Here is a 14,401-nt window from a genome sequence, read left to right as displayed (position 1 = left end):
ACCGACCTCAACCTCAAACATTTCCTGTACGCTGATGATATCCAGGTCCTGATCCCCATTAAGGATTCCCTTGCAAAAACGCTGACTTTCTGGAACACATGCCTTCAAAAAATTCAACTCCTCCTCACCAGCCTAAACCTGGTACTAAATTCCGGCAAAACTGAACTCCTGCTCATCACCTCTGAGAACAGCACCTTTTCACCAACACAAGACACACCAACAATCACACAAGTGAGAGACCTAGGAGTCCTAATTGAGAATCGCCTGAATTTCAAAGCCACCATTAACAAAACAACCAAAGACTGTTTCTACCAACTACAGGTGCTGAAAAGAATTAGACCTCTTTTCCATGCCCAAGATTTCAGAACCATCCTGCAAGCAATCATTTTTTCAAAATTAGACTATTGTAACACCATCCTACTTGGTCTTCCCGCTTCTTATACTAAACCGCTTCAGATGGTACAAAATACAGCTGCACGAATACTGACAAACTCCAGGAGAAGGGATCACATAACCCCCATCCTAAAGAGCCTCCATTGGTTACCTATACACTTTAGAATTATTTACAAGGCCATCCTTACCACATACAAAAATATCCACCTACTGGCTCCCATCGACATACAGATCCCTCTCCAACTACATAATTCAACAAGACCAACAAGAGATGCATACAAAGGATCGCTACAGGTACCACCGTCCAAATCTACCAGACACATCACACTAAGAGATCGGGCATTCTCTACAGCCATTCCACCGTTATGGAACTCTATCCCTTCAAACCTCAGACTTGAAACATGCATCTCAACCTTCAAAAAAAGACTAAAGACATGGATATTCACACAAGCATTCCCGGACTCAAACTGATCTACCTTCCACGCCAATCCTTACCTTCACATACACCATGACTAACCTTCTTGTTTGAATTTTATATTATTTTACACTATCGTTACATGTTTGAATTAATAACCTGTCCTTTCTCTTCTCTCTCTGCCAAGTTCTAATCTCCCTGTTATTTGTAACTGCCTTTTTTCCGCACCATTGTTTTAGTTTTGTTTACGATGCACACTTGTTTTAATGTGAACCAGCATGATGGGACTGCGTTCTCGAATGCCGGTATATAAAAACCCTAAATAAATAAATAAATAAATAAATAAATGTTTTGAAGAAGAGCAGAAGGACCGTTTCAGGGCATAATGTTGGATTGCAGACTGAAATCAAGGAGTGCCAGATTATGAAGGGATTTAAATATAAAAGTGAGGATCTTAAGTCTTACCCTCCACATTATAGGTAGTCAGTGAAGATTAATCAGAGTGGGCATAATATGTTCCCTCAAAGAAGAGCCAGAGATTAAGCCTTTAAGTGGGACTGTGGCAGGCCTATTAACAGCACATTGCAGTAGTCAAAGGAAGAGAGCACAATTGATTGGGTGACTGTACAAATGTCCGAGTGTCCGAGAAAAGCGCTAACAGAATGCAAAAGACGTAACTTAAAGTATGATGACTGAATTACAGCATTTACGTGGGGTCGGGGTCGTAGTGACAAGGATGAGTCCACCAATATTACAAGGTCATGGACATGTGATCTAATGGGAATAGAACAATCATTATATGTAAAGCTTGAAAGAATATTAGTTAGCGGAGCCCATGATAACATAATTTCAGTTTTGCTGAAATTCAATGCCAGTTTATTGGCCATGAACCAAGTATTAATCTGAGATTAAAAAAAGGACAATTTCTTAAGTGCAAACTCAAGAGAGGAAGAGATTTTGTAAAAGAACTATGTATCATCTGCATATAACTTAAAAATAAATGTCTAAATGCACCAAAATTGAGCACAGAGGATGTAAATAGATATTAAATAAAGTTGCAGAGAGTGAAGAACCTTGAGGCACACCACTGAGTAGCAGATATAAATCAGAAGTATTATTGCTGATTATGACTCAAAGCGAGCAGTCAGCCACAAAAGAAGCAAACCAGGTGTGAACAGTGGATGAAATCCCCAAGGGGTAGATTTTCAAAGGGGTATGCGCGTACCCCCCGAAAACCTACCCCAAACCCCCCCTGCGCGCGCCAAGCCTATTTTGCATAGACTCGGTGGCACGCGCAAGCCCCGGGACGCACGTAAGTCCCGGGGCTTGCAAAAAGGGGCGGTTGGGGGCATGGCCAGGGGGCGCGGTTAGGGATCGGGGGCGGGTCCGGGGGGCATGTGGGTGGTCCGGGGGCGTGGCCGAGTGCCCCGACACAGCGGCCTGTGTTGGGGCCTGCCTCGCTGGCGCGCATAAGTTACTACTGACCGAAGGCAGTAGTAACTTTTCTGATAAAGGTGGGGGGGGGGTCTAGATAGGGCTGGGGGGGTGGGTTAGGTAGGCCGCTCCGAAATCGGAGCGGCCTCGGAGGGAGCCTCGGAGGGAGCCTCGGAGGGAGCGTACTTTTGTTCGCGCCTGGTGCGCGAACAAAAGTACATGCACGCGTAAATTTATAAAATCTACCCCCAAGGTTCTTAGACGAGAAAGCAGTATGCCTGTGAATTACTTACTGTTATCGAAAGTAGAAGAGATGTCTAATAAAACAAGAATGAATTGGGTGCCACTGTCAAAACTATGATGAATGTAATCTAAACTGCTCAATAGGAGTGTTCTTATGGAGTGGGCGGAATCCGAATTGAAAGTTGTCAAGAAGCTTATTGGTCTCAATATAATCTTGCAACTGAGTACGCACCTTCTTTTCAATTACTTTTGTCAGTCAAGGTAGAGATGAGATGGGATGGTAGTTGCCTGGGAAATCAGAATTTGCTTTTTTTTTTTTAATAAAGGACACAAAACTACAGAATTGAATGCAACTGAGAGAAGACCTTCAGAAAGAGAAGCATTTCTTAGGCTAACTATAAAACCTCCAATGTAAGAACATAGCATTTTTAGGGCCAAGGAGCAAAAGTTAAAGGCCAGTGACTGTCCTTCACCCTATTTAGGACAGAAAACACCTCAATCGAGAAGGTAAGGGAAAATTCAATCCATTAGGCAAAAGCACACTGAGGCACAGACGAATTTGGTAGTGCTGAAATCTGCAGAGAAGGTAATAATGGAGAGATGGAGAATGTATTCATAATCCTAGACATCTTTGTGAGGAAAAAGGAGGCAAACTTCTCACAAGTGGCAAGCAGAGATGGGAGAAAGTTCTACACAGGAGTGTTGGTAAGAGAGGGCACAATTTTAAACAATTCATACGGCTGAGAGCCTATGTGTACATGAGAGAAAGAGAGAGCATGTGTGTCTGTGTGTGACTGAGAGCTGGTTTAGGTGAGTGAGTATGTGAGTATGTCATTGAGAGCATGTGTGAAAGTGAGAGAATGACAGAGCATGTGTGAGATTGAAAGCTGGTTTAGGTGAGGGAGCATGTGAGTATGTAATTGAGAGCCTGTGTGTAAATGAGAGAAAGAGAGAGCATGTGTGTCTGTGTGTGACTGAGAGCTGGTTTAGGTGAGGGAGCATGTGAGTATGTAATTGAGAGCCTGTGTGTAAATGAGAGAAAGAGAGAGCATGTGTGTCTGTGTGTGACTGAGAGCTGGTTTAGGTGAGGGAGCATGTGAGTATGTAATTGAGAGCCTGTGTGTAAATGAGAGAAAGAGAGAGCATGTGTGTCTGTGTGTGACTGAAAGCTGGTTTAGGTGAGGGAGCATGTGAGTATGTAATTGAGAGCCTGTGTGTAAATGAGAGAAAGAGAGAGCATGTGTATCTGTGTGTGACTGAGAGCTGCTTTAGGTGAGGGAGCATGTGAGTATGTAATTGAGAGCCTGTGTGTAAATGAGAGAAAGAGAGAACATGTGTGTCTGTGTGTGACTGAGAGCTGCTTTAGGTGAGGGAGCATGTGAGTATGTAATTGAGAGCCTGTGTGTAAATGAGAGAAAGAGAGAGCATGTGTGTCTGTGTGTGACTGAGAGCTGCTTTAGGTGAGGGAGCATGTGAGTATGTAATTGAGAGCCTATGTGTAAATGAGAGAAAGAGAGAGCATGTGTGTCTGTGTGTGATTGAGAGCTGGTTTAGGTGAGGGAGCATGTGAGTATGTAATTGAGAGCCTGTGTGTAAATGAGAGAAAGAGAGAGCATGTGTGTCTGTGTGTGACTGAGAGCTGGTTTAGGTGAGGGAGCATGTGAGTATGTAATTGAGAGCCTGTGTGTAAATGAGAGAAAGAGAGAGCATGTTTGTAAGCATGTGAATGAGAGTCTGTGTGTGAGAGAAAAAGACAGCATATATGTGTGTGATTGAAAGCCTGTGTGTGTAAGCCTGAAAAGATAGACAGCATGTGTGTAAATGTGTAATTAAGAGCCTATATAAGTGAGAGAGAAAAAGCACATGTATATGTGAGCATGTGAGAGAGAGAGAGGAGAAAGTTGTAAGCAAACCATCCCTCCTGCTAATTCAAAACAATCTCAGGGCACCTGGATATCAAATGTTCCCAGGTATGCAGAGCAAAAACATTTTTGTATCCTTATTATTTTTCATTACTGAGTCTTTATTTCTGCTATTTTGAAATATTTTATTGGTATCTAGAAATTTTTGATATGAGTTTTTAATTATTAGATATTCCATTTATCCGCTGTTTTGAAATAATCTGTTCTTTTTGTTAGTATGGTTTTGCTGCTATTGATTTTATATTTCTTGATTTGTTTTATAAGGATGGGTGATGTTTCTTTTTTTCCTTTGTTGCATTGCATACAGAGACTCTGGCTTGTTGCGGCTTCCAGTTCAGTTTTCATCTGCATGCTTTTAGTTATGTGTTTTGGTCTCTTTATTCTTTGTTAGGTGAGGGTCAGCACATGTGATTCAGGTGAGGTTTTCTGCTGGCGTGTAGTTTCTGTGTAGGGCTCTATAGCAGCCTGACTTGGTCCGTTTTCCTAATAGGAGATGTATTGGTGTCTTAAGGCCTGGTGTAATATTTTCAGTGTTGCCTTTTCTTAGGTAAGGTGGTTACTGTTAAGTGCTGGAAATTTGTGCTGTTTTGGTGTGAGATTTTTACTATTTATGCAATTTCTGTTCAGACAGAATATGTATCTTTTCCTTGTGTTATTCTTAACAATAAAAATAATAATGGACCTTTATTTTTTATTTCCACTGTAAATTGTAATGAGCAGTGTGTCACACATGTGAGCGTGGTCTGTCAGGTGTGTCACGATGGGAAAAAGGTTGAGAACCACTGACCTACGTGAAGATTAAAATGACCTAAAACAATGCTGTTTTTAACATCAGCCTTTATGGAAAGGAGGCAATCAATAAAGACAGATAGATTAGCAGATAGAAACCTGGGTGGAGCATAGGAGGCTCCAGCTTAATGGAGAAGTAAGGAATAATAGCTCCAGTGGAGAAATGTCTTCTGTTTGTGTCAATGACAGCTGCAAAGATGATTTGATTATAACTAACAGATCACCTCCCTTCTTCTTAATTTGAGGCTTACAGAACACCACGTAATTAGGGAGTCACAAATGATTCAAAAGCACAGTATCTGAGGTAAGCAGCCAAGACTGAGTTGAATAAAATATATTGGAAGCCTTATCCCTTATCAAGCCTATAAACACTGGGATCTTTTTATGAATGATTTGTCCATTTATTAGTAGCAGTAAAAGCTGAGTAGATTGCTGATGTAAACCAACAGTATGCTGGTCACAGTCAATCAGGTGGCAATGAAGAGCCCCTATAGGCATATTAACACTAACATGCTTACTATAAGGTAATGGGCCATGACGACCTCTATCTGCTATTAATGGGATGTGAGCCCCCATAAGTAAATTTGGCAGTGTAGCCACGTAAGTACAGAAGGGATTCCGGGACCTGCAAAGTAGGAAAATTAAGTGACAGTCTCCTTTTTTAAAGTCATATGCTACTGTGGTAATATTACGTAAGGTCCTCCTTCCAATGATTATGTCAAATTTGAATGCATTATGATTGCTTTTGCATAGTGGCCCCGTCACAGTAACCCTCGTACCAGGTCGTGCATTTTATTGAGGACTAGCTCTAAAGCAGCTGCCCCTCTTGTCGATTCTAGGGCCAGCTGCTCCATGAAGCAGTCATTTATGGTATGTAGAAACTTAACCCTCTAGCATGTCCCAATGAGACATTGAAACAGTAAATACTGGGGTAAATGAAATCTCCCATTATAATTATTTGTTGCCAAATTTATTTGCTTTTTAAATTTCAGCTAGAATTTCAAAGTCTGTTACTTCATTTTGGCCAGGTGGCCAATAGTATACACCCACTGCTATACTTTTACTTGACACACACAAAATTTCTATCCATGTGGATTCCACACTGCAGGATTTTTATTATGCTTGACTCTATGCTATCCTTTATAGTGGCACCTCTCCACCAATTTGCTCTGCCCTATCACGACAATATCATTTATACCTGGTATCAAAGTATCCCATTATCTTCTTTTCAACACATCTCTGAAATGCCTACAATGTCTATATCCTCGTATAATGCCATATATTATAACTCACCAATCTTACTGTTCAGACTTCTGGCATATGCATACAGGCATTTTAAAGTATGTTTTTATTTGTACTTTCATTCTTTTTGTATTCACAACCAATGTTAGAGAACCAGAGAAAAAGATAACTGGCCAAACCGGATGGGTCAACTGGTCCTTATCTGCTCCTATTCACTATGGGGCAGATTTTCAAGGATTTACACGCGTAGGGGGGTTACGCGCGCCGGGCCTATTTTCAAAAGACCCGGCGACGAGCATAAAGCCCCGGGATGCGTGTAAGTCCCGGGGCTTGCAAAAAGGGGTGGGGCGTGGGCGTGGCAGTCTGGGGGCAGGGCAAGGGCGTGGCTAGAGGTCTCCAGACGGCCGCTGTGCTGGGGGATCAGGCGTAACTTGTGAGATAAAGGTACGGGGGTTTTTTTTGGGCTGGGTGGCGGGACAGGTAGGGGAAGGTGGGGATGGGAGAACGGGGAAAGCCAGCTGGTCCCCCCGAGGGCTCGGCGCGCGCAAGGTGCACTAGTGTGCACTCCCTTGCGCGCGCCGACCCCTGATTTTATAACATGCGCGCATGTTATAAAATCGGGCGTACATTTGTGCGCGCCGGGTAGTGCGCACAAATGTACGCCGCGCACGTACCTTTTAAAATCTGCCCCTTTGTTACTACAGTGTTTTTATGCAAAATGCATACAGGTACCAATTTTTTAACTGCTAGAATTTAAACATGTCCAGAAGACAGGTGTCTATCACATTGTTAAGCTATGCCTGCTAGGTCAGATCAATGGCCCATCGAGCCAGCATCCTGTCTCCTACAGTGGCCAGTCGGGATTGCCTGGAAGTATCCAGGGGATCCTAATGTGGATTGTTACCCTACTGCAGTCCTTGATATAACATATTTAAGCTTTCCTTCCAGGTCACCTGTAGTTAGTCACATGCAGAGGAACAAGGAAAGGCACAGTGTGTTTAGAAAGAAGTCAAATACTTCTTTGTCCATTCACAGCATGCTGTTTTAGGAACTGAACGACTCAACTGCAAGTCCATTGCCCACAACCAGCCTCTGTTTCCCCAGCACCCTCTCTGAATCTGGCTACGGTGAAACGTCTATGGTTAAAAGCAGCCATAAAGCAGAAAGCAATATTTGGCTTTCCATCCAGTGGAGAAAGACACCCTCGAAGGGCTAGAACGGAGCAAGACTTCATCAGTTTAGACCAGAACTGGTTTGTTCACCTGATCCACAACAGAGAAAATAACTAGGCAAGGAACTGCCATCTTATCTCACCCTTTTCTGTGTACTGTTAACATGCAGCCCCACAGGAAGTTTTAGTTTGGTTTTTTTTTTTTGCTCCAGCACAAATGCATGCAGCCTGACTTTTGATGCTAGTTAAAATGTATAAAGACGCAAAACTCCCATCCCCACTCCCTCGTTAGGAAACCGCATACTTCAACTGATACAAGTTTGTGTTTCTTGGCAACAGGGGGAAAGGAGGGTGCAGCGAGAGCGCTCAAGATAGGAAAAAAAAAATATATACACAGACCTGCTGAACTGTAGTTGTCAAATCCAAGCAGAGCTGAATGATTTTGTTCTTTGTTGCTGAGAAGTCAGTGATCCCTGTAAATGGTGTCCTGAAAACCCCAAAACAAAATCCTCCTTGAACAAGAGAAGACACTGTTGGCAGGCAGAGCGCATAAATTTAATGCAGTCGCAGGTCAGGTGGCCGAAGCAAAGCTTGGTTCATTACAGGAGTGCTTCCTGCCGTAGATCACTGACAAAAGCTTAGGCTGAGAAGCAGCCGCAGAAATAAGAAGAGAATAAAACATGCTTTCAGCGCCAACCAGTTTTACAAATATCCTGGAGAACAACCCACCCTAGGCTAAAACTGACAAGGTTTACAAGAAGGCTCCCATCTAACAGAGGGGCCGATGCAATACAGTGCGCTCAGCACGACCCCCTAATTTATATATTGCAAGGCGCCATGCGTGCGTTACGAAAGCGGGCGCTGAAAGGGCAGCGCCCGCTTTCCGCGAAGATTATTGCATCGGCCCCAGATTTTTTGCCAAATTCAAAGCAATCCTCCTTTTCCCCCACTCCCTTGCCACCAGTTCTCTTTTCTCAAAATGTTTACCCGGCGCAGGGTTGCAGTACAGTTTTTAGCAGAGTGGAAAGGCAGGAGAACGGCAAAGTCGTAGATGGTACCACCTAATCCACCTCGCCACATGTAAGCCACCCACTAAGGGGGAGGAGGTGGCCATTAAGCAGAGAAGGAGCGAAAGGAAACATTTATATATTTACATATTTTTGTTTTACCTGTCTAGCCAAGCTAACAATGCCTTAGCAGCACCGATCAGCTCCACTACTGAGGTGAGGAATTCATTGGGGGGTTTGCGTGAGGTATTCCCATCGTAGCTGGCACTCTTCCTCCGGCTGCCAATGTAATTCTGCAGGTTGCTGGAGGAAGCGCGCAATTTAAGAACCAGGTTTTTCATGTTGTCCATTTCTAGGCCATAATTCTGCAAAAATGACAAAAACAAAACAAAAAAAGGCAACCCGGTGAAAAAGTCAGACATGTCTTGCACTGCAACAGCGGAGAAAAACAATAGTCTTGCATCACATTTTTCATGGTTTTGTGAGATACTGGGAAGCAATTAGACAATCATGGGAGGCAATACGGGAAGGCTGCCCTCTGAAAACAATTCATTCACTTGCCCTGTGTGCTCTCAGACTGAGAAAGTTCAATGGGGGTTCCACTGGCTTACTGGTTATTATAACTTCAGACAGGAAACAGCCATTGAGTCTCTCAGTTACACTGCCCTAATATTACTTTTACTCCTATTGTTGATGAATAACATATCTCCTCAAAAGCAGAGTCCCTGATCATTGCTTACAATCAGGCCGATACAGTACAGTGCACTCCGGTGGAGCGCACTGTTAACCCGCGTTTGGACGCGCGTTTTCAACATGCTAGCTTTACCCCTTATTCAGTAAGGGGTAATAGCGCGTCGAAAATGCACGTCCAACCCCCACGAAACTAATAGCGCCCGCAACATGCAAATGCATGTTGATGGCCCTATTAGCTATTCCTATTAGCCAAGCCGCACATTTTACATTCAGAAATTAGCGCCTACCCAAAGGTAGGCGTTAATTTCTGCCGGCACCGAGAAAGTGCACAGAAAAGCAGTAAAAACTGCTTTTCTGTACACTCTCCGACTTAATATCATGGCGATATTAAGTCGGAGGTCCCAAAAGTTGAAAATAATTAAAAATAAATGTAAAATTGGCCCGCTGCTTGCAGGTTGAATACCAGATGCTCAAATTTGCCGGTGTCCGGTTTCCGAACCCGTGGCTGTCAGCGGGTTTGAGAACTGACGCCGGCAAAATTGAGCGTCGGCTGTCAAACTCACTGACAGCCCCCGCTCCTGTCAAGAAAGAGGCGCTAGAGATGCACTAGTATCCCTAGCGCCTCTTTTTACCGTGGGCCCTAATTTGAATATTTTTTTTATTGAATCGCGCGCAGAGGAGAGTGGCCTGTGCGCCCTACCTGCTCTCCCGCGACTTTTACTGTATCGGCCTGATAGTAAGGAAAAACAGTAAACAGTAAAAAAAAAAAAAAAAGTGACCAATGGCACCGGTAGCCCCTGTGACATAGTAAGGGCAAAGGGCAAAGGGCCAACAGTGCCATTTTGATTACTGGCAGCTAACAGCCCAAGAGCAGATCGCTCCTGGACCCCCGCTGGACCACCAGGGACTTTTGGCAAGTCTTGGGGGGGGGGGTCAGTAGGGTGGGGGGTTGTAGTTAATTAAATTTAAAGGGTTGGGGTGGGGTTTTGTTTTGGGTTTTTTTTCCAGACAAAAAGCAGGATAAAAGTTTTCTGATCCAGGGAGTGGACCGAAATGGCCCTCCCCAGACCCAAAAATGAAATGGGGACAAAAGAAAATGTATGCACACCCCTAATTTGCTCCATAAGACGCACAGACGCCCAGGAACAGAGCCGGTTTAGTACACCTTCTTTTTTTTTTTTTTAATTTCTCCCCTCTGAATCCTAGGTGCGTCTTATGGTTAGGTGCATATGGTCAGGAGTGAAAAAAAACGGTATTCAATAGTCTTTGGAAATGGTTGTGATGGTGCAAGATTGGAGAAGGATGGGGTAATCCCCCTTCACAAAAGCGGGAGCAGAGATGAGGATGGAAACTACAGGCTGGTTAGCCTCACGTCAGAGGTGGGCAAATTAATGGAGACACTGCTGAAAGGATAGTCAAATATCTACAATCCAATCGGTTGCAGGATCCAAGGCAACATGGTTTTAACAGAGGAAGGTTATGCCAGATGAACCTGATTGATTCTTTTGATTGGACAATAAGAGAACTAGATTAAGAATGAGCACTTGAGGCGAATTATTTGTATTTCAGCCAAACGTTTGATAGTGTTCCACATGGGAGGCTCATGAACAAAATGAGAAGCCTGGGAGTGGATCCCATTATGGTAAAATAGATTACAAATTGGTTGACTGACAGACATCAGGGCGTGGTGGTGAATGGAACCTACGCTGAGGAGAGAATAGTGATAAGTGGAGTGCCTCAAGGATCAGTTCTGGGGCTGGTTCTGGTATCACTGTAAACGACATAGCAGAAGGGTTAGAAGGAGTTTGTCTTTTTGCAGATGACATGAAGATCTGCAACAGAGTGGACATGCCTGAGGGAGTAGAGGGAATGAAAAGTGATTAAAGAAGGCTAGAAGAGTGGTCAAACGTTTGGTAGCTGGGATTCAATGCCAAGAAATGCAGAGAGATGCTTTTGGGGTGCAGAAATCCAAAGGTTGCTCTATGTGATAGGGGATGAAAAACTAATGTGCATGGATCAGGAAAGAGAGCTCGGGTGATAGTGCCTGATGATCTGAAGTTGGCGAAGTAATGACAAGGCGGTGGTTACCCCCTTTCTTCATTTCCATACTTTAGCCATTAGAGATCCTCTATGCTTATCCCAAGCCATTTTGAATTCCATTGCTGTTCTTGTCTTCATTACCACTTCCAGGAAGGCAATCTATGCTTCCGCCACCCGTCCATGAAGAAATACTGCCTGATGTTTTTCCTGAGTCTACCCTCTCGGAGCTTCATATTATGTCCCCCTAGTTCTACAGTTATAAGAAGCAAAATGCACTAGAGCTTTAATGAAACACAAAACAGTAAGAAGCTAATGCATTTTAGATTTTCAGTATATTTTAGGAAATGTCTAGGCCTGACAAAGTTTGAATGGGTATTTGATAAAATACAAAACATATTTTTGCCTAGTTTTCTTATCAACATAGAGGAAAGGTCTCAAAAAATATATTTTTTTCTGTTGTATGTAGCCTAAGTGGTATAAATAATGGATCTCTTGTTTTTTGTTTTGTTTTTTTTTGCAGGAGACCCTAGCATTTCCTGTATTTTGCCACTCAGGTTTGACTATTTCTGAAATTATGCTCACTTCCACTTCAGGAAGAACACCTACTGTATCTCTTGGGAATGGACTGTAATTTGATCCCTTCTGGTTTAAAATTACTAGTCTCAATTACACTTGCTGAGCACTACTGCCCACATATCATGACTGCTGGGAAATGAAACAGAATTATCCATTGCGCCAATAAGATAATATTACAAAATTCAAAGTATCCAGTTCTAGCTACACAAAGAGTTTTGAATCAAACTCTGAAATATCAACTGAGTTCCACTGCAAATTACTCATGCAGGGAATCTGTATATTCTCCCACCTAACAAGGGCAATTTTCAAAGTTATTTCCCAGGGTCTGAAATTGGTCATCTGAAAAACCCCTCCCTCAATCTGGCTAAAAGTATGTATCATCTCCCATAGCATGTGCACTCTTAGCCAAACAGAGGCGAATTTAGGTCGGCTGAGAAACAGAACATGCATATGAGTTAATTTTCAAAGGATTACTCACATGAAATTAGTATATACGTGCATAAGTAGCTTGTACTTGTGTATAAGCTATTTTATAAACATCAGAAGCACATGCATGTTTTTTGGTTTCACACGCACATTTACCTGTGCATTCTGGGGAGGGGCCAAGAGGAATACACGTAAGCTGCTATTTTATAAGAGATTTACGAGAATACATTAGGAGACTTATTTGTGTAATTTTACACCTTCTACTTATCTAGTGCAGCTGACATCAGATTCATCTGTTGTCTGCTATCAGTTAAGGGGAATTCAGGGTGAAGAACTAGGAGGCTCTTGATCACCTGGAGAAGGAATGGATGAACTTGTTGAGATATAAGCAAACTGGTGACTTTAATTATGTGTACATGTTTTAAAATATACCGACTTCCACATATAAATCAGGGTTTTAGGTGAGCAAGTTATATTTGTTTTCGTGCATAAAGTATAGGTAGGAAAGGTATTTGCTTTCAATGCATTGAACGTATTCGTGCATAATCAAACGTACACTTTTTTTAATAATCTGAATATACCGTATACATGCAGGTTATAAAATATTGTAGTAGATCTTCATGTGGCCATATAAGCATATATTTGGGGCCATGCAGAGTTTTTTAAAAGTTATCTTCATAGTTTGCATTTACCATTGACATTTCACCCACCCAAAAGGCAGATGTCAAGTCTGCGGGTACTTTGTATCTATGGACAATTTTCAAAAGAAATGTATGTGCCTACTTTCTCTTAATGCAGGGGAGTCAACACACTCCACATTCATCATCCAATTCTTAGATGCCAAGCTTGAAAGTCACTATATAATGGAGCTTGAGCATAAATCCCATCCATTGAGCACAGAAGAAAAGTTACAGCAAGGATAAACAGAGACATGCAACCATCTCTTAGCAGTTCAAAAGCTTAATTACATTTTTTGTGAATCATGTGTGTTAAAACTAATTCTTAAAAAAAAAAAAAAAAAAAAAAAAAGATCTAGTGTTAAACTACCCTGAGTTAAAATAAATAACAAAACTGGTAAATTAACTTGTGTGTCAAATTGTCCAGAGGGTAGCTACCGAAATGGTCAGTGGTCTTCGTTTTAAAGCATTTGAGGATAGACAAAGATCTAAACATGTACACCATGGAGGAAATGCAAGAAGGGGAGATATGATAAGAGACATTCAAATATCTCAAAGGTTTCAATGAACAGGAGGTGAGCCTTTTTCAATGGAAAGGAGGATCTAGAATGAGGGGTCATGAGAGGAGCAATCTTAGGATATATTTCTTTACAGAGAGAGTGGTAGATGTGGGGAACAGCCTCCCAGTGGAAGTGGTGGAGACAAAAACAGTATTTAAATTCAAGAAAGCATGTGATAAATACAGGAGATCTCTAAGGAAGTAATAAGAATTATAATGGGTGGGCTATAAGATCTTTTTCTGCTGTTATGTTTCTATGTTTAACACAGTTATGGGTACATTTTAAAAAAGAGCGCGCGCGCGTATTTTTGTTCGCTCACCAGGCAAGAACTGCCTCCGGGCAGTAGTAACTTACGTGCGCTGGCGCGTCAGGCCCCGACACAGGCCGCTGTGTCGGGGCACTCGGCCACGCCCCCGGACCACCCACACGCCCCCGAACATGCCCCCGAGCCGACACCACGCCCCCTGGCCACGCCCCTGACCGCCCCTTTTTGCAAGCCCCGGGACTTACGCGCGTCCCGGGGCTTGCGCGCGCCGCCGAGCCTATGCAAAATAGGCTCGGCGCGCGCAGAGCCGTTTTATTTTTTTAATATTTATATTTTATTGGCGTAAAAGAAAAGAAGAACAATATGCAACAACAGTATCATAATGTAACATCACCATATAGTACAGCCTTAAGCCCCTTCCCCTCCCTCCCCCCCTCCCACCAACGAGGTTAAGATGCCAAAAGAAATAAGAAATAAGAAAAAGAAAAAGATGCCAAAAAGAAGTGCAGGAAGCACAGAGTTCCAATGTCCCTCTCACTTGAGCCTAA

General features: G+C 42.8%; 2 protein-coding genes across 4 annotated transcripts in view; one reads left to right on the top strand and one right to left on the bottom strand.

Moving 5' to 3' along the window:
* GPATCH11 (G-patch domain containing 11) overlaps positions 1-14,401 on the top strand; it is a 1,168,394-nt gene that overhangs the window by 915,754 nt on the left and 238,239 nt on the right. The window lies entirely within an intron of this gene.
* The window catches only part of CNKSR3 (CNKSR family member 3), a 226,850-nt gene that overhangs the window by 80,567 nt on the left and 131,882 nt on the right, over positions 1-14,401 (bottom strand). For all 3 annotated transcript variants that reach the window (XM_029594414.1, XM_029594413.1, XM_029594412.1), the window contains 2 exons: positions 8,779-8,981; positions 8,009-8,096 (listed from right to left, as the gene is read on the bottom strand). In XM_029594414.1, the coding sequence (XP_029450274.1) occupies positions 8,009-8,096; positions 8,779-8,966 (276 nt within the window). In that variant the 5' untranslated portion in view covers positions 8,967-8,981. The remainder of the gene's footprint in view (positions 1-8,008; positions 8,097-8,778; positions 8,982-14,401) is intronic.

Source organism: Rhinatrema bivittatum, chromosome 3 (assembly GCF_901001135.1).
Source record: "Rhinatrema bivittatum chromosome 3, aRhiBiv1.1, whole genome shotgun sequence".
NCBI lineage: Eukaryota > Metazoa > Chordata > Amphibia > Gymnophiona > Rhinatrematidae > Rhinatrema > Rhinatrema bivittatum.
This window is presented reverse-complemented; position numbering and strand designations above follow the sequence as displayed.